Raw genomic sequence first — 19,522 nt, forward strand, 5'->3', positions numbered from 1 at the left:
TTTAACTTGTCGTCCAGGTTTAGTCTTTAACAATCACATGATTAAGCCTGAACATATTTAAGACCTAATATCTAATGTTTAAGACATTTTAACGCCTAAAGTTCAGTTTAGAAGTTTAGTCTTTTTTACAGCCTCTTGGAAAACCCTGTCTTGTCAGTCCTCAGTATAATGTAGACGAGAATGTGTCCCTTAAAAACTGATTCAAAACAAAACAAGTGAAAGTAAGAAGACAGATGACTGGGTGAAGTTATTTGAAAAGCATATTTATTGTAGGCTGGATGGACAAATGTAGTTTTCTGTTTTCAGGACATAACAGTAGCATCCAGATATTTTTCTGCTTCCCAGGTATCAGGACTACACCTCTAAAGCCACTGCTCCCAGAGAAAAGCCATAATAATAGAGCTGAAGCCCCCAGCTGCTGCACTCTAACAGTAGTATTAGCAAAACATTAGGTACGAAGTGTCCACTTGGATTAATACAGAATAACTTAACAGTTGATATCTGATCCCAGGCCAGTCACACGTGAGACTAAACTAACGACGAACTGTTTAAACACCGACAGTCAACACATGTAGATTTAAAAAGACAAAGTCAAAAGGTTAAACATCATTTCATTGGTCTCATCTGCAGATTTGGTTTCTTTCATTTCAACGATACAGGTCAAAGGATTTGAGATTTAATCATTACAACAGATATTTAAAGAATTGTAGATGAAACACGAACTTCAGATGTTGGAATTAATTTGAAAATTGAGTTTGTAAACACGACACATTCTACCGCAGCGTCTTCCCTCCGTTAGAACACGTAGTTGAAGTCATTTAGGAAGTGTTGACAGTAAGTGCAAGCCTCCGTCCATCGTCCTACTCCACCCGCCCACTCATGAGTCTCAAACATGCACACAAGCAAACACACACGTTTCTATAACCCCCACTTCTCCTGTTGATTTCATTTTACCATTTTAAGCGACAGAGGATTAGTTTTAAAAGTTAGTAGAGTGTAATTCGTTAAATCTGATCAGTCGCTAAAACCCAATTCAATATTTTTCACACCGCTGACAACTGTGGCCAGAAACTGCTTCACACCATCTATGAGCAGATGTTAGAGTAGATGTTCAGAAACCGTTACATTCCCTCTTCTTGTTCCACGATGATGATGATGATGCTGCTGGTCGGACGACTCGTTAACACATGGTCCCCTCTGTCTGCCGCTCGCAGCCGCTTCATCTATCCCTGCTTCTGTTTCTTGAGGTAATGAGCGCGCTGGGACAACCCCATCCCCATCACGTAGCTGTTGAGGATCTTGGCAGGAAGCAGAGCCGTGGTCACCCAGCCCTTCAGATTAGAAATTACATGGTCAGCTGGTGGCATTTACAAATAACAGATGAGCATTCATTATTAATTTCCCCACCCCAAAGGAGCGACGACTGTCGAAAGGGGAGTTTGTGCACATGGAAATTCAGGCCTCTGCTCCGTGTTAAAAACCTGGGCTCTTCTCAAATTATGCATGAGTGAAGTTACACCCACTGTTTTACAAATCTCTACAGTAGCTGCACCTTGTGCATACAAATCACCGACCTGAACATTTCCATCGCAGCACATTCCCTCGGGCGTTCTCGTAACAACTTTGTAGTTGTCGGTTGTAAAATAAGGAAAACTTATCTCCCTGAACATATTCACCAGATTGACTTTTTTTTTTTTTTTTTTCATAATAATTCAGCATTGTTCAATAGTAAGCAATTTAAAAAAAAATCTTTTTATGCTTTAACTGAAATGTCAATTCAGCAGCTTCCACAGTGTGGCAGTTAAAACAGCTGATTGTGTTCTGAGGAAACCCCCCACGGTCTTTAATCCTCTTCTTAAGTAAGAAACAGTTTTATGAAGCATCATAAATGGTTCATACATTGACTTATTATTTCCACATTGAATTAAATACAGATGGATTTCCTCTTAGTTGTATCATTTCCATTCCTCATGCTAATTTCCTTAAAAGCTTTTTTAAATTCTGGTTGAGTTTGGATAAAAAACACTGAGGAAGTCCGCTACTGGGGGAAATGTTGGTTGAGGTTTGTTCGATAAAAATAACTAATGTTTTGTGATCGTGGACAATTTAAACTCTTTTCTTAACTTTGGTTCGAAAAAAGTTTAGCACAGCCGAAGAAGAAATGGCCGAACTTGATTTAATGCAGCATCTTAAATGATTTTTAAGTGTTTAGTTTTATCTCTTTGGCAATGGATTTATTGTACATTGTAATTGGCTCATTACTCTCAGGCATATTTCCAACATCACTAAAAACTGTTAGTGATGCTTTAGTCAAGCCTCTAATGAAACAGAGAAACCTGGAGGCTTCAACGTTTCACAACTACACAAGTCTCTTTTATCTTCCCTTCACGAGCAACATTTTTAAGTAAGTAGTTTTTAATCAAATCAATAATTCCTTGTAGATTAATTGCATTTCATGATAGATTCCACTCAGGTTTCCATCCACATCATATCACAAAGATTTCTAAGTGTTTGAATTCATAGTTATAAGGGAGAGGATATATTCAGTCAGTATTTGTGAATATAAATCTTATCCCACGTTCCCACAAGGATCCGTTCTCGGTTCTCTCCTGTTCAGCCCTTTGCTGTTTGCTCCTGGTTGAATGACTGAGGTTCTATTAAATAAAACAAACGTTCCCTCTATTAATAAAGATCAGACCAGAGTGGGGACCAGAGTTCAAAGTTGCCCTTGGAGCAGAAATGCACCCCGACTTTAGCCATTTAAAAAAACACTTCTTTCATTTAATGGTACTTTTATTCATCTTATTCAATTTGGGGTTAAACTGTGGCTGCATCTTTTTCTTGTAAAACCTTGAATAACCTCTGTAAAAGATAGAAAGCTACATAAATGTGTCTTGATTTGATTTGGCCTTGTATTGATTTCGAGGAGAAGTCTTTTTGTAGTTCTTAACTTCCATTTATACGTTTGAATTTATCACTAATTTAGGTCTAAAATGTATAAACAAATTATGTAGAGTAAAGAAACGACAGAATAAATGAATCTTCTCAATATGCTGAAGGTTCCAGACTGCAGTTAAACAACTGTCTAAATTAGAGACTGGTGAACTGTGAGTTATTACTGGACAGAGCTGTGCTGCACAGTTTGAGGGGATTATGGGATAATAACGACACAACTTGCCTGCAGCCGGTGGTTCAGTGCAACCAGGTGTGATGACAGGAAAGATCTGTGCTGAGTTTACCTTATCTACACTGGACTGCACAGGAACAACAGGAGCTCTGTGTGTGATTTACTGACCTCGTGAATATTGTAATTCATGCTGCTGCTGTTGATGTGTATAATAAACACGATCGTTGAGGATTCAGGTGGCAGAGTTCAACACCTTCAAACACAAGAAACTCAAGGGAGAACATAAACTGCGCAACCTCTGCTGGAGAGCGGACGCCGTCCCGAGAAATGGGGAAAGAGGTTTTGTGTCTCATGTCTGATGCTCGTGTCTCCACAGAGTAATAACAGAGTTAGGATGCGGGCGATGCTTCAAGGTAGTGAAACATCGCACTCCATTATTTCAGAGGATGTTTACCTTTTGACAGATGCGTGAGCGACTGTTGACACAAAATTAATTCAGTGAATGGAGATGAGCTGCTAGGAGGCTCTTTTGAATTAAGTGGAGCTGCAGCCTGATGAGGTTTAGGTGCCGTTGTCATTACAGACCTTGACAATCTTTGATTAGTGCAACACTGCTCCAGATCTATAACCGCAGAGACACCAGTTGTGTTTAATTGAAATCACTATATGATGCGGTGGTGCTGGCCTTATACCTTACACAGCCATTCAGTTGTTCAGGCTGTTCATACAACAGATAAACGGACAATTGTTCTGCAGAGGAAGTTTCCCACATTTTGACAACAGTCACAAAGACATTTAATTAAAAGCCTAAAGGGGCGGAAATGTGATTTTGTAGGAACTTTGAGCGTTTTTAAGAAACGTCGAGGGAATTATATGGATGTTTATGTTTTGTTTAAACGTGTTCGACATGAATAGAAGAAGAAGCAGGTCATTTAATATGTAAAAACTAATTTTGGTCTGTTTTGTGACAAGCGAAACCTGAAATTTCACGAGATCTGCTGACTGACAATTAGTGTCTTCCTTCTTTACTCCCATCATTTCATATCCAGACTTACAATGATGGCGTGGGGCAGGTATCCGTTGGTCTGGGTCTGTAACCCCACAGTGTTGAGCTCGGCCGCGACGTAGCGTTCTGGAGTGGGCTTGTCCAGCGTAGCCCGACGGATTTTACTCAACTTGGTTGCAACAAAAAATGGCAGAACGCTCTGGAATAAAAAAAATAAAAAAAAAGAAAGAAAGGAAACAATCTGGTTATATCGATGTGTTTCGGCTTTTTCTCCAAATAAGCAGAACTAAAGTTAGCTCATGATTTACCTGGATGATGATGCCTTTGCTCTTGTACTCAGCCTGCAGTCCTCGTGAGAAGAAGTCCACAAATGCCTACGTAAAATAAAGGAAGGTCATAGGGACAAAATTACAACTATAAACCTAACAACACAAAAACTGGGGAAAAGGAAATATGTACAAAAAGAAACGGTAATGGTAAAGAACATTAAATTGAGCATTAAACCAGAGGTTCACCCTGGACATATTTTAGACGCACTTTTCCACTTGCATTTGCAGAAACTGGGATTTAGTGGATAAACATGACCCAGTATTAAGACAGGAGCACATTAATCAGCTGAAACTGTGAACAGCAGGTTGTTTCTACGCTAACAAACACACATGAGACGCTGATAAAACATTATGACGCCACATGCTCCTATAAACACTTTTAATTGGGAGGCTACCTCGGGACTCAAGTTAGTCACCGACTTGTTTATATTCAACAATTAAAACAGCAAATATAAAAAGGGACCATCCCTCAATTTATCCATACAGCTAAATAAATGTTTAACTAACATCTGTCTGCAACGGCAGTTAGGTTTTTGCCTCGATGCATGTCGGTAAATTACACGGAATAATTCATAGCATGAGAGCGAAGATAGATTTCCCCTCGTGGACCACATACATATGTTGTGATGTAAATCGCTAATGATGCATCTATAGATTACAGTTGAAGAAAAGGTCATTAATTGTGTGTTGAAATTACCTTGGAGGCAGAGTAGACAGAGAGAAGAGGAACAGGGTACATCCCACTGGCGGATGAGATGTTGAGGATGGCCCCCTTCTTCCTGCAAGACACAGGAATAAAAGCAAATGTTGTTTTACACTGGAAAGAATAAATAAGAAAGACAAGGGCGACGTGCAACAAACACTTCACTCTGAAATCAGTCCCTGGATGAAAAGAGAAAACGGTTCTGTGTGTGCTGGCAAGCTGAGCCCAAACTGCTCTTGTTGTACATGAAAGCCGAGCTGGTAGGTATTGATATGATAGAACACACAGTAACATCAATACTTAAATATTTACACTTTGATGATATTTTTTGCTTCAGCTCGTGGGCCCGTCAGACAATATTCCATCCAAACCCGAGGAGGAATACACCGTGAGAGAGAAATCCTTTTGTTCGTGTACCATGCGGCCAAGAGAGTGAAGGCTTCGCTAAACTGAATTTCCATCAGCTACACAAGTTTAAAATCATCACACAAAATGAAAATTTGATGTAATGCAGATATTTACTTTGTACTCTATTCCAATCACAGTAATTAAAGATTACTGACCTCTCATTTTTAACCCCCTCGTTGCAGAATAAACAATTTAGAAGCCGGTTGTAATATTATATTTCATGCAAGCATATTCCAGCATTAAACAATGTGTGGTTAATAGCATGTAAACCTTCCTCAGCTTGTAAGTGTCCTTTAACTGGTTCATTATTTTACCGTAAACAAACATATCGGTTGATTTGCTTTAGCACAATAGTGATTTTTTTTGTCAAACTCATAGTTAAGTCACATGCAAAGATGTAAATTCAGCATCTGCTTTAAATATCAAATACAAAAGCTTTCTTTTGTTATTTTTATTTTATTAACAGAACATTTATTTTTTCTTAAGTAATTGGGACTTTTAACTGGATGACATTTAGTTATGTTCAATATTGTAATTATTTTTTTTATTTTTTTTACAAACTCACCTCTCCACCATTTGAGGCAAAACGAGACGAGTCATCTGGAAACACGAAGGGAAGAGAGAGTGTGAGAAGCAAAGCAAAAAAGCATTAGAAGGACGAAAAATTCTATTAACGTGGGTGGGTTGTCGACAAGTGTGTTGAGGTGTGCGTGCACATTTGTAAACTTGTGTGTGTCTGTGTGTGTGTGAAGAGGTGTTTGGGGAAGGAAGACAAAGAGAGGAAGGGACTGATAATGATAGCAGAGGGAGCCGTTTAAAGAAATATTGAATGACATAAATTAAGTATTAAGAGAGTGGGTGGACTTTAGCTCTTGCTCTGGGAGCAGGCGAACATGGAGGAGGGAGAGAAGTGGCTTACTACGCTTTTTATCAGTGTGTTTGCTCGCGTGTGTGTAACAGTGACAGTGGATCTGAAACATGGACGAGCATTACTCACGGGCAACCCAGAAATCACTGTGAGACATGACAAAGTACACGTTGTACAGACTGAATCACTTATTCAAGATCACCTCCGCTCTGTTTCATTTTAACACCTTATACACTTTCTAAATATTTTCGGGCACGGACGCGACTTTGATCGCTGCCAAAACTGCCTCTGCTATTTATAAATGTTAAGGGGAAATTCTAATGCAGTTTGATTTTCACTGAAGAGCTTCTTTTTGTGGCTCGGGCTCAAAAAGCCTCATTACGTCCAAAAGCGGTGACACTTACTTGGCAAACCGATGTTATGTTAATGTTGACCATGGTGTCGATGAACTGAAACAAGAAGAGCAGGAGCATTAACACAACAGTGTGTCTATGCATTAACTTACACGTGTCATTTGTTCCAACAGTAGATAGCAGAGCTTAAGAGTTCATCTTTTGTTTTGTTAAAGCACATGATTGTGAGTTATCTGCTGAAAATGTCAAGTATGTTCACAACGTCACTTCTGAGAGGAACATGCATTCTCATAACAGAGAAAAGTTTAACATCTAAGAAGTTAAATGGACTGTTGCATCAGGTTCTGCTGCTATGACCTCAGTTAGTCTAATACGACCAGTAGCTTCTGGTGGCTAATGTTAACTTTGAGGGAGACATACAGTTTATTTTGAAACTGCGATAAACCTTTAACTTACCGTGTCGAGATTGGGAACATTCAGGAAGAATTCAGGGTAAGAGTAAGATATTCCAACATTGTTCACTGTTAACAAGAGAAGAAAAAAAAAAACAGCACTGTGACATTTGAAATGCAATTAAATTTGACAAAGTGATGGATGAGAGGGAGATTACATTGATTTAAATGAGAAACTCAAGAGTGGTATACCTCTTTCCAAACTAAAGAGGGCAGCAGAGGGCTAAAGAAGTCAGTTAGCCTTTATGATAACATAAAAAAATAGCACACCTGATGTCTATGTGACCTTGGTTCACAAACCAATTCTCTATTTCATATGACGGACTTCATATAAAATAATGACAGGTGAGGTGGCCCCAGCACCTGCTGCATTCTTACCCAATACACCGATCTCCAGCCCCGAGAGTCCTTCCTCAATCTTAGAGTAGATGTTGACGTCACTGAAGTCCGCTGCAATCGTTTTAGTCTCCACGCCACATCTGCTTGCTGAGGGGACGAATATACATAAAGATTTTTTATTCAGTTTTTTTATATGAAAATATATGAGAAACAATAAAAGATACCAGAACCCTATTATTAACAGAGAGTCACTTAGAAAAGGTAAGAGCAGGGCAAAGAAAAATGATTAGACCCTGAGATGATTCTTCATCATCAATGAGGATATCCGTCCCCACGGAGAAAGCGTTCATTTAATTGGACAGATTCACTTTCAGCTCCAGCAGGAGGCTTTACTGCCTCATTGCCAAAAGCATAAGGTTTCTGCTGAATCCCCATTCAGTGAAGAATCACTTGTGCAAAACACGCAATTCAATGGAATATCATTTATTCGCCAGTCATTTAGCTCTGCTGGACTATTACACAGTGCAATATGGATGCCACATTTCAGGTTCAGGATAAATGAAGCTGTGCGGCTGCATGGATCATTAAGACTGAACTCCAGTCAAGCTGCTGTCATACTTAACACATAAACTATATTAGTCTTGTGCCTCTGGACCACAGGTACTGCTGATTTCCCTTGACTGCAGGATGCTGGATTACTTCAACTGATGGATTAAACAGAGTAATATTGAGCTACATACTGTATATCACAGTGATTTACATGAAACACTTCACCTTCCATTCATTTTCCATGTCTGCCAACATGTTTGTCTGCATTTATGCGGCATGTTTTTGAAAGAATGAATAAATAAAACTAATAAAAGAATGGAAAAATAAAAAATCGAGACGTGTAAAACTCACCGATCATCTTGGAGACTTCATCCAGCTTCTCCTGAGAGCGGCTGATCAGCACGATTGCAAAGCCTCTGCGGGCCAGCTGCCAACACAAAGATCACGTCAACGGAAGGCGATGCGATGTGTTTCGACACATAAGGCATTAAACAGACTCTTACCTCCTCTGCGTAAGCTTTCCCAATCCCATCTGTGGCTCCTGTCACAACTAGAGAGGAATAGAGAGATAGAAACTGGATTAGGGTGATTTCAGTTTGAGCATTCAAGGCGAAAAAACACTTCAACATAAACACTGGTAAAAATCACTTTCAAGTAGAATGCATAGATTACAAAATAGAAGTTACACTGCCCTCGTATGTTCTTCGATTTCTACATTATTTCACGACCAACTATCAGGATGGATCCAGACTGTGTGAGAAAATTAACACAAAGATCACAGACAAAACTATAAAACTACTGGATCAATATACTGAATACGGAGAGTCTGCCACAAGAATATAAAAGTCTTCTGGTGCATGGACAAAAGTGTGTGGGCACAAAAAAACACTACACCTGTACGCCACTGTAGGACCAAACCATAAGTATTCATCTGTTGCTACAACCGGATTTGCATATTATTTACAATATGAAATAAAGAAGGAATAGCCAGATCTTTAATTAGTGTCTGTATTTGGCCTTGAACACATTTAAACAGTAAGTTAGATCAGTGCATGACCACACATTCCCAATTAGAATTTATTTCATATTCGAAGCTTATTTCCAGAGGAGAGAATACTTAGAATTTGAGGCCAGGGATGTTTTTCATTTCCTGCTCTCGACGCATAAAAAAAAAAAGATTTTATTAATGAGTTTTTTTTTTTTTTTTTCCTTTGGTGTGAAATCCAAACAAAAGGCTGGGGGACATTTTAAACGCTGCTTAAAAAACTGCAGGAAAACAAAGCAGTGCAAGCCTCCGAGAAGGAATAGATAAACAGCGCCACCTAGAGGAACATTATCACCAGAGAAACCCGGTGATAAAGATGTCAGGGTTGTGGACAATTCTACTTTCGAGCGATGCCGGGGAAATGCAGCGTAAAAATAAAAAATAATAAAAACCCCAACAAGCTGTGAGGACAAAAGGGTTTAGACGAATAAAACACATCAACTGTCAAGGGAAGAGGGAAGAGGGCCGAACGTCAGCGCACACAGATGCACTGCAGGATGAGGTGCGTGGAGAGCAGCTGAGGTGAAGGAGGAGGACAAAAACAGAGCGGGAGGGAGGGAGGGAGGGAGGGAGGGAGGAGAGGGAAAGTGAGGTCCTCTCTGTCATCGGCGGCAGTCGAGCGAACGGATGCCCTGGAACTGCATGGCACAAAAAGCAGCAGCGGCAGCGGGGGGTCTATTTATAGCAATTCCCATCTTTCAGAAGCAACTATTCATCACATCTCGGGCTAAAGATAACAAAAAAGTGGATGGGGAACGGGATGGAGAGACAGAACATTGCAACATGTCCCAGTGTAACCCGCTCTGATGGGATATACGTTGCAGGCTGTGTTTTGTCCTCTTTTACTCCTGCGATATATTTGTTTCTGTAAGTTGTTGTTTGTGATGCGTCTGCTTTTGTTTGTTACTTGCCCAAAGACTAAAGAAGTGGATTTTAACATGTAGTGTGTTTTTTTTACTAATGTTCATTAACATGCTCTGGAACCAGCAAATAAAGAAAGAAAGAAGAAAGGTTGTTTTAACTTGTGTTGCTCTCCCTCGTTTGTTTTTAGGCATCAGTTACGTGTAATTATTACTCTGCTCCTATTTCATGTCATGTGATTCTGTTTAGCGTTGTGGTTTAGGACGACTTCTGAGAGTGAAGTGCACTTAAGATGGGAATATCGGTGGGTGGGCTGGGTCAAGCCACATCCGTGTGAGTGGCAGCACTAAACACTGCCACCGGTAAGGTTTGCTTGTGGAGCTTTCAGGCTCTTGGGTTTATTAAATAGTGAACGCGAGGATTAGAAAAGTGAGTGCAATCGACGTCCAATCTGACACCAAATGCTTTATGAGATTGCTACTGATGTAATTGGCAACAGCAGTACGAGAATACCGGGGTGCTGCGCAGAGTACACGTCACTGTTTTGCTAGGAGGACTTTCCAGAGTAATATTTTAATTGCTTGATATGTGCTCATCATTTTAACGCTTGTTTAACTTTTATGCACCAACCAGGAGTAGCACTCATAATTCCGTTCTATTTTCGTACAATGACAATTAAGGTTTTCTATTCTATTTTTATTTTATTCTACTCTAGAGACCACGAGTTCTGCTAAGAGGCTCAGTGAAGAGCCTGTTTATAACATGAACTACTCACATCAAGGCCAAGATCTGATCAGCTTGAAAGGGTCAGTATTCACCACAACGTGTGAATCTATACTGACGATTTAGTGCATCCATAAATAAGTTATGTTTCAACGAATGAAAATCATTGAACAGACACGGTAAACGCTGTGAGTTAATATTGTGGATAAATTCTCTTTTACGCACCTGACTGTGTTTTTTATAAAAATCTGCTGCCTCTACCACAATCAGCACAGCAGAAATAACTGTTTATTTTAAGCAAATATTACATTTTCGACAATACTATTCATTCCTCCTCTTGCTCATCCGCCTCTACCCCTTCTGTACCCATCTCCCTTTCATGTGATCTTCCTGCGTACAGATGATGCCGAGGTGCCAAGCATCCTCTGGGGCTGCAGCAGAGCCAGGGAGCGGGGAACGGGGAGGGGTGGGGGGGAGAAAATGACAAACACGAACATGGGGGATCCTGGGGGCAACTATAAATAGCACAGAGACGAGGAGGGGAGAGCGAGGGAGAGTCTGCAGGCACAATGATGAAGAGAACATAGGCTGGGTTATTTTTAGTCGTTTTAAGAATGAACTCTTTTTGCAGTCGGAGCAGGGAGGAAAAAAAAAAAAAAGCTTTTACAGCTGAGTGCATGATCCCTTCACTCAAATAAAACGAGGTCTATTTTAGGATCCGCCATCTTCTGCAAATGTAGGTTAGGTTAGCTAGGTGCTCTGACGACGGCGCTAATTCACGCAGTCGATAACAACCGTCCACATCATTCAATCGTGGAACAGGATTGGAGGATGAAGACTACATCAGCTTTTGACATCGTCTGCGCTTAAAGGAAGACGTGATGACGTTTTGCCAGTTTGCAGATTCTTCTCTGTACAAGCAGTTATATAATAATCCCTATCTACCACATAGTGTTGCTTTAATAAGTGGTAAAAACTGACAGTGCAGGAGAGAACTGAAGAGACGGCTCAGCAAACAGTCTTAACAGATATACAACAACATCCTGTGACTGTCCTACTTACTTTGCTCTTGGTTTCTTTCCTCTAGAGGAGTTAACAGTGCAGTGAACAATTCCATACAAAAAGAGCTGGTTATGGACATGTGATGCACCAACAACTGTTAATCTATACTAAAAAATGTTACCGAAAAATGACTTCTTCGATGTCACTATCAAATATGACAAAGAAATCTAATTGAGACCGTTTAAATCTTAACTTAATTATGAATAGCTATAAATAACGAAACACAAATACAACCAAATATATATACACAACTTGAAAAAAGAAAGTGAACATAAAATATAAACAGAAATCACATCTGTCTCTACTACGACTGAGCAAAGACATCCGTTGTTCCATTGTTTATTCTTCAAAACAAATGTTTCCTCTTTGGAGCAAACACTGAAATCTACACGTCTGAAACTCTAACACAATGTGTTGTGTCTAGATTTTCCACTGTTTGTGGAAAGACCAGTTTAAATCCTTGTTCAGAAGATGAACTACAGGTACGCTGGGGTAGACTTAAAGGTTTGATCTATTTAATCAATTAGTTGACAAACAGAATATTACGTAGCAACTATAGTTAGATAATTGATTATTGGTTTAATCTCATTTCAAGCATAGAATAAAACAGGACAGCTGCATTATTATTACAATATCCTCCAGCAGCTATGATAGATGGATAGAAAGATGCCATTTAACTATGATACCACCGCAAAGGCTCTCGCAGACTCACTCTTTCTCACACACACGAGAGATGTGGGCGTCAGTGAACCAGAATCCTGAGGATCCTGTGTCTCATGTGAAACTTATTCATGAATGGCTCCCGACCAGTTACATAATCAGGCCGTCCACCCAATCAAGTCCACTTCAGCAACACAAAGTTTGTGAATGAAAATAGCAGCCGAGACAAACCGGCTCCTCTGGCTCGCTTCATTTTCTGATTCATTTTGCATGCGTAATCCCAAAATAACCCCCCCCCCCCTCATTTGATGCCTTCCATTTGTGGCTGCGTACATAAAAAGATCACAGAGAACTTCAGCTCGCATCTTGAAGACATTTGGATTTTTCTCTCAGACTGATGAGACGACACAGGCTGAAAAACACTGCACAGAATGTAACAGTAAATTCAAACCCTCTCATTTTAGCGGTGAATCTAAAATCTTGATAAAACATAAAAATCAAATAATGAGGGGCCAAGTGTATTTAAGAAAAAAAGGGGAATATACAGTGCAAAATTACAGCCAAACTGACTTTGCATTAGCCTTTGACAGACTTGTTTATATTTGCCAGTATGAAAATGTTTTTAATAGAATAAACCAAAGATGTGAATTTATATTTTACTTTTAAAAGAATTATGTTGATTTTCTTGATTCAAGTTCTATGTATGTGATTTATACTTGAAGGAGGGAGCACAGCTATTTATCTTCTGGAACAAATGTAAATGTGTACATAAGCAACTGAACTTATCTGTGTTGAAACCCAGTTTTTTTTAACTTCCTACTATTTGCATCAGTCTCAAAAAAATCCACATCGACTCTTCTATTAACAAGTATTTTGTTCTGAACCTTGTGAATTCAGTTCTTATGGCTTCAACCAAAAACACTATCTGAACTCTAGTATGATAAGTTTGAGCTCTTTTCTGTTATGACGTGAACCTTGAACACTGGCCGACATCAAATCCGTCGTGGTGGTTTGTTCAAATCTCAAGGTTCAGTGGGCGAGCAGGAAGGACAGATGGATGCTATTACATCTGATTTGATAATCCCCTCGAGCCATAATCCAACCAACAAGATTTACTACAGTTTACATACAGCGTCAAGGAGCTGACCACTCACTCCTTTAACTCTTGTCACACACACTAAACGACGAACGCTTTAGTCGGCTGTCGCTCGGACAAAGAAGTCGGGTTGGGTGTTGTAACAAGTGCTTCAGACTGGAGGGCATTGCAGTTATCAGTTTGAACTATGAAATACTCTGGAACAGTCAGAACAAACGTATTATGCAACAGCAAACTGATGATGTGTTCAAAGAAGAAACGTGTCAGATTATACAGAACTACAGCCAAACCCACAAACTCAGTCATTTTTTTCACATTGTATAGAACTATAAATTCTAGTCCTGAAAAAGAATTTGCCTTTATAGAAAGAGATAATTTAAATCAACCATTTCACAGTGCAAACAAAGAAAATGAATCTACATCTGTAGTAATAGAATTTTTATCCTTTTACAGGGTTTCCTAATCTCAGTCCATCAGGCAGGTTGGTCCAAACCCTGCAGACCTTCATTGCTCAATGGTCCGTTATCTACGGCTGATAAAAAGAGAGGTTTTTGGTCCATTGAATGGTTTTTGAACCATGAAATTGAAATACTAAAAGGTATATCATGTATCTGACAACTACGTTAAAAAGATTTTTGATAGAAACTCAAATCTACACTAAGTATAATCAGTAAAACACGTGTTGGAAAATGTCAGATTTGATACTGAACCTTATTCTGAGTTTTTGTGAATTAGAGACGGTATGATATATGATAAATGTTTAAATAATCAAACTGAAGAAACTTTGTTTCCATCAAGTTAAAGTTCATCGGCACAGGAGCTGCCCACCCCCCAAAAACTCCTTACCCCTTCCCATTTTAAGAGTAAATTACATATTAACTGGTAATACTGGAATTTATTACAGCTCATAAACAAACACATGTGAGACTTGTGATATGACTTCACCTGCAAGGGACTGTTTGAACCTTCACTTCTACAAACAGCTGGAGAAAACCTGAACTCATCTCCTGCTAGGCTTATTATCATTAACAATATTTGTAGATGTGAACTTAAGCAATTCATTTACAGGACACTGACTAATTATGTTGATGGTTAATTACAAATTGAGCCTATTCCTATTAGTATCTGCCTAACAATTCAAACTGCACAATTGACTTATTGCAAAACCCTTTATTAAGAATGAATGAACATTTGCAGGAGACGGACCAGCCTTTGCTGATTGTTCGTTACAAACTGAGGAATCCATTCTCCTTTCTTTCATACTGACGTTTATAATAAGATAATTAAACTTTATGACACATTATTTTTTTTGTTCTGTTTATATCTCTGCATTGTGAGGTGACCTCGAGTGCTGTGGAAGGCGCCTACAAATAAAATGTGTTATTATTATGATTATTATCATTAAGGGCTTAGAAATAAATCAAAACCAGTAATTTTATAAAAATTTAATATTCATCAGTAGAAATATAGAAAGTTCTCAGTACTTGGTCTCGCTCCCTCTCGTGTAACTCGTGTTTTGGAATGACAATCAATCTCGAACAAAGGTTTATTATCATTATTATTATCATTATTATTATTATTATTATTATTATTATTATTATCATTAAATAGGTAAATTGAGTTTCTGATGCTTGGCACCAGCAGGGCTAACTGTTAGCATGCTAACTTCAGCAGAAGAAAGTTATAACTGAGGAGAAAAGTTAAATTAACTTATTATCCACCGAGTGAAGGAGATAAAGTTAGAAGCTAGTCGTACTAACGTCGACCTGTGGCAGAAACCTGCACGTGTACAGAGATTTCGCCTTCGGGCTCAGTGACTGTGGAGACTCCGACAGAAGAACCGCGACGTGCTCCGGTGTCTCACCTGCCCATTTCCCCAGTTTGGCGGGCGACACCAGGCGCCCGTTGCCCAGGACCCAGAGCTTGAATCCGGTCAGCAGCCGGCACACGGCGCACACAGAGAACCAGGCCGCGGTCACAGCCCCGAGGCAGAGCAGCGGCGTCTCCAGGGCCCGGAACACGACTTCTCCGCCGGACGACATGTCTGTAACCTGCGCGGCACCGACGACGTGTCTGTGACTGCGGGAGTTAAAGAGCAGAACTCAAAGTGTGAAAAAAAAACAATGTGGGCGAATAATGTCAGTGACAGGAACCCGGATATCCGCATCGGCGCTGCGCTGCTCCTGATTGGCCGCTTCTCTTCTTCCCTCCGCTGAGTTGAGCAGAATTGTGGGAAATCTGAGCGCCACTGCCATCTAGTGTTAGAGCACGGTTTCACCTGTCATCGGTTTTATTTTGAAGAAATGAAATTTAAAAAAATAAAATGTTGTTGACTTGACATCAGCTGTTGTCTTGTTTTAGAATTCATCATTGTCTTACTGCATTTCTATGTTTTCTTTATTTGTCCCCATTAGATTGAATGTGTGTCAGGAAATGTGTGACTAATAGTTAAAATAATAATAATGATATTTTATATATCTTTATAATTTAGAAAATTATATAATATACTATGTGATATTAATATTATATATATGTATTATTTTTTATATATATAGTACTAAAAACAGAGTTTACAAAGTGGTTTTATAGCAAAGCAAGAAAAGTAAATATAACAGAAATAATCTTTTATCTCTGTGTTTTATCGGATTGCTTTAATTTGTGAAGCACTTCGTAACTATGTTTTGATAAGTGCTATAAAAATAAAGATTATTATTATTAATATTATTATAAATGCATAAATTAATACCTTTAATATTGTGTGGTGGTGGGAGAAGTACCAAAACATTTTATTTAAGTAAAAGTCCAAATGAATATATCTAAAAATTGTACTCAAGTAAAAGTAAAAGCACGACATTAACCTTTTCGACTTGAGTAAGCACTTGCATCAAAATATACTTAAAGTTCCAAATGTGCAAGTACTTGAAAGTTTTAGCCTATTCCCAAATGCAACAGTCGACTACATTCATTGTAAAAATGAAGATATTTGTTGATAAAGTGCCCAAAAGTAAACTACAAATACTTAAGTACAGTGACTGAGTACAAATACATCCCAACATGAATATTGTGCATGACAGTTACTAAAGCCCGACTAAAGTAATCTGAGGTGTGAATGTTGTAGATGTCATGTTTTATGTTTTGTTAATGGCGTTATCATCTTGTCCCTGACGATAAGATGAACCTTGAGACAGTCTCCACTCTTCATGACAATAATCCAGATTTAACTTCCAGTGACATTGAGTCGTTATCTGCTCCCTCCCATAGTGAAAAGTTTCTTTTGAGCTTAAAGCTTTTTTTTTAGTTTGTTCACATGAACGTTACCAAGAATCTTTTCAGATCCATGTTGTAAGAAAGTCATATATTCAAACAACTGAGGCTCATCAAGCGAATCATTTTATTCCCCACTGTGAAAACGGATTAGATCCTGTGAAGGTTGAAGAACAGGGGAGATCATATCTCTGCAGTTTTCTCTGAATGTTAAACTTGACCCTTCACACTTTATTCCTTTGTTTTCAATGAAGTGTGAGAGCAAATTTTTTATGCTTATTGTTGCTCAAATCGTTTTATTTTTGCTTAATAAACTAATCTTTAAGTTGTCATGTGTTGGTTTTTGCTTTTTTGACTTTGGTCAAATGTTATTTTAAAGGTGCTTTTTAACACACTCAGTTAAGAACAGTGATTTTGCATGTTAATGTTGTAATTTGTTTCTTTCTTCCCCTATTGAGTAGTTTGAAAATTCCAGCCATTACTGATTTTATACAAACCGGAGCCCGGTAGTTGTTCTCATGAAAACTAGCAGATAAAATTGAAAACATTAAGCTTGTTTTCCTTTGTGTTTTTATGTTTTAGGAAATAAAACTGTATAAACCGTAGTACGATTGTATAATATATAAACTGTAGATGGGGCTCACATTTTTGGAAATACAATAAAGATTCTGGTTTCCAAATAAAAAGAGGAAGAAATATAAAAAGGATTTATAAAATATACTTACAGTATTGTGAGAAACACAACCAATTACACCCACAATAACCTTGGGAAATAATTTAGAATTCGTAAGAAATATTTAAAAAGAGAGGTTCAATGTTAAAACTGCCAACGAAACTGCACCACACAGGATTTTTCTAACATGAGATATTTTGTGTTTGTTGTGAAATGTTTGTTTGTGTTCACAGAAGTTACCAGTCGCATTTTAATCCAACTCCGTGTTCAGACACACTCGGCGAAAAACAGTTCAGCCAAGTGGAGCAGACAGCAGTGGTCCATAATGTGCGAGTGAGCGTTACATAAGAGCATTGCATCTAAAAATAGAAATGCAGCAATGGTAAACAGGAGTCTAAACTGTTGGCTCTTAGCTTTGAAAAGGAACCTGAATGAAATTCGAATTAAAGTGTCTTCCTCGGACGTCAGCGGACCGGCTGCAGATCACGACCATGAGAGCCTGCAGGCGAGTACAGTGAAGGCCTGACGTCCACGTGTGAGTGAGTGTAGCTGACGAAGAGTGAGAGTTTAAACTGTTGCACTTCATCCTGATGGACAGACGATAATGTTCACAGATTATATTGAAAGTACGTCGACTTCTTTTTTCTTTTCTCCTACAATGTCCCACCAAAAAGGATTCAGCACCACATGTCTGTGAACAGCTCCACATCGTCGTGGTTTCTGTTTATTTTTGAGAATCGATCTGAGACGTCAGAGATTTACAACAATGAACGTGAAGACAAATATGTCTTTTATTGGACAAAACACACACACACACACACAAGGAACATCAAATTCATAAAGCAACAAACAATAGATGTAAGAAATTCAGTTCTTTGTGAATTTTGGGGAAAATAAACCCATATTTTATTCTGTAACTTCTTTGCTGTCACATTCAAGTCTTTCTCTCACACACAGACACAAACTCAACACACAGAAGGAAAAAAAAACGCTGTACACCATTTATTTTTTATGTTTATTTCCACATTTGTTATTGTTAAGAAAAAAAACTGTCATTTTAAGTTGAGCTTTATTCCTATTTTCACACATGTGCACGTCAAACAGAGGCAGACAGGGAAGCAGTGCCACGCAGAGCAGATATTAAAATCATGTGTCAAACAGACCGGCTGTAAAAAAAAAAAAAACTCAATCATTTCAGATGAAAATGTTAAAAATTGCGAACAAGAAATGATCAGAACAGACCACGACACAGAATGAGAACTCGTACATCAGCTGCATCAAAGGTGCAAATTCAAGACACTAGAGCCTTTAATGCTCTTGTGTCATTTACTACAAGTACACATGTCGAATCAATAAGGATTCCTGAAAGTTCATACTGTGTTTACCATGAATCAAATCTACTGCAAAATGTAGTATCATAATATTAAAACACAGAAACAAAAAGAAAACTCAACTAAATAAATTAAAATCACAGCAAGTGAGATAAATCTATCAAAACTACATTCAGAGGATATGAGATGTTTTTATATTTAAATTGGTTTTTCACTTAGTGCAAAGATATCATGCGTCATTTAGATGGAAGGGGGGGAGGGGGGGTGACAGAAAAAGATTTTTTGATATGAAAAATGTATTATTTTTATTTTAAAAGAAGTTTTTGATCTGTTTATTTCATGTACAATAAGTAAATAGATTTCAACAAGAAGAAAGAAAGGTATAAAATAAAAGTTGAACAAACACACACACACACACACACACACACACAAACACACACAGTCAGGCTTTATCAAGAACGTACAAGGACACACGACTTACTCTGTGACTGAATAGTCATGTGTGCAGTACACCTGGAATCATTTGGACTGTATTTTATGAATAACACACACACACACACATCACACATGCACAGTATCTTGATACACACACTCAATTCAAACGTCTCCACTGTCAAAACTACTCAGTTATACATTTGTGACCACAGAGAAAAATAAATAAAGAGACAGAGAA

The 19,522-nt window shown here is 38.5% G+C and overlaps 1 protein-coding gene and 1 long non-coding RNA gene across 2 annotated transcripts in view; both read right to left on the minus strand.

Moving 5' to 3' along the window:
- Positions 1-247: 247 nt before the first annotated feature.
- hsd17b12b (hydroxysteroid (17-beta) dehydrogenase 12b) lies at positions 248-15,781 on the minus strand. The gene is made up of 11 exons (XM_069526963.1): positions 15,446-15,781; positions 8,638-8,684; positions 8,486-8,561; positions 7,625-7,732; positions 7,251-7,315; positions 6,846-6,890; positions 6,139-6,173; positions 5,160-5,241; positions 4,442-4,507; positions 4,183-4,332; positions 248-1,331 (listed from the first exon to the last, which is right to left on the minus strand). The coding sequence occupies exons 1-11, from the start codon at positions 15,621-15,623 to the stop codon at positions 1,224-1,226; spliced, it is 960 nt and encodes a 319-aa protein (XP_069383064.1). The 5' UTR covers positions 15,624-15,781; the 3' UTR covers positions 248-1,223.
- Positions 15,782-18,514: 2,733 nt separating this feature from the next.
- The window catches only part of LOC138410527 (uncharacterized), a 5,087-nt gene continuing 4,079 nt past the window's right edge, over positions 18,515-19,522 (minus strand). Inside the window, exon 2 of the long non-coding RNA XR_011243237.1 lies at positions 18,515-19,522. This exon is cut by the window's right edge and continues 1,237 nt beyond it. This is a non-coding gene — a long non-coding RNA (uncharacterized lncRNA).

This window comes from Paralichthys olivaceus, chromosome 1, assembly GCF_024713975.1.
Source record: "Paralichthys olivaceus isolate ysfri-2021 chromosome 1, ASM2471397v2, whole genome shotgun sequence".
NCBI classification, from domain to species: Eukaryota; Metazoa; Chordata; class Actinopteri; order Pleuronectiformes; family Paralichthyidae; genus Paralichthys; species Paralichthys olivaceus.

Bases quoted from the DNA above. Each gene is read 5' to 3' on its own strand.
- hsd17b12b (XM_069526963.1), bottom strand. From the start codon at position 15,623: ATGTCGTCCGGCGGAGAAGTCGTGTTCCGGGCCCTGGAGACGCCGCTG. The intron at 6,174-6,845 runs GTAAGTGTCACC...TCGTGTTTCCAG, and splicing joins ACATAACATCGGTTTGCCAA to ATGACTCGTCTCGTTTTGCC. The intron at 4,333-4,441 runs GTAAATCATGAG...TTTTTATTCCAG, and splicing joins GCAAAGGCATCATCATCCAG to AGCGTTCTGCCATTTTTTGT.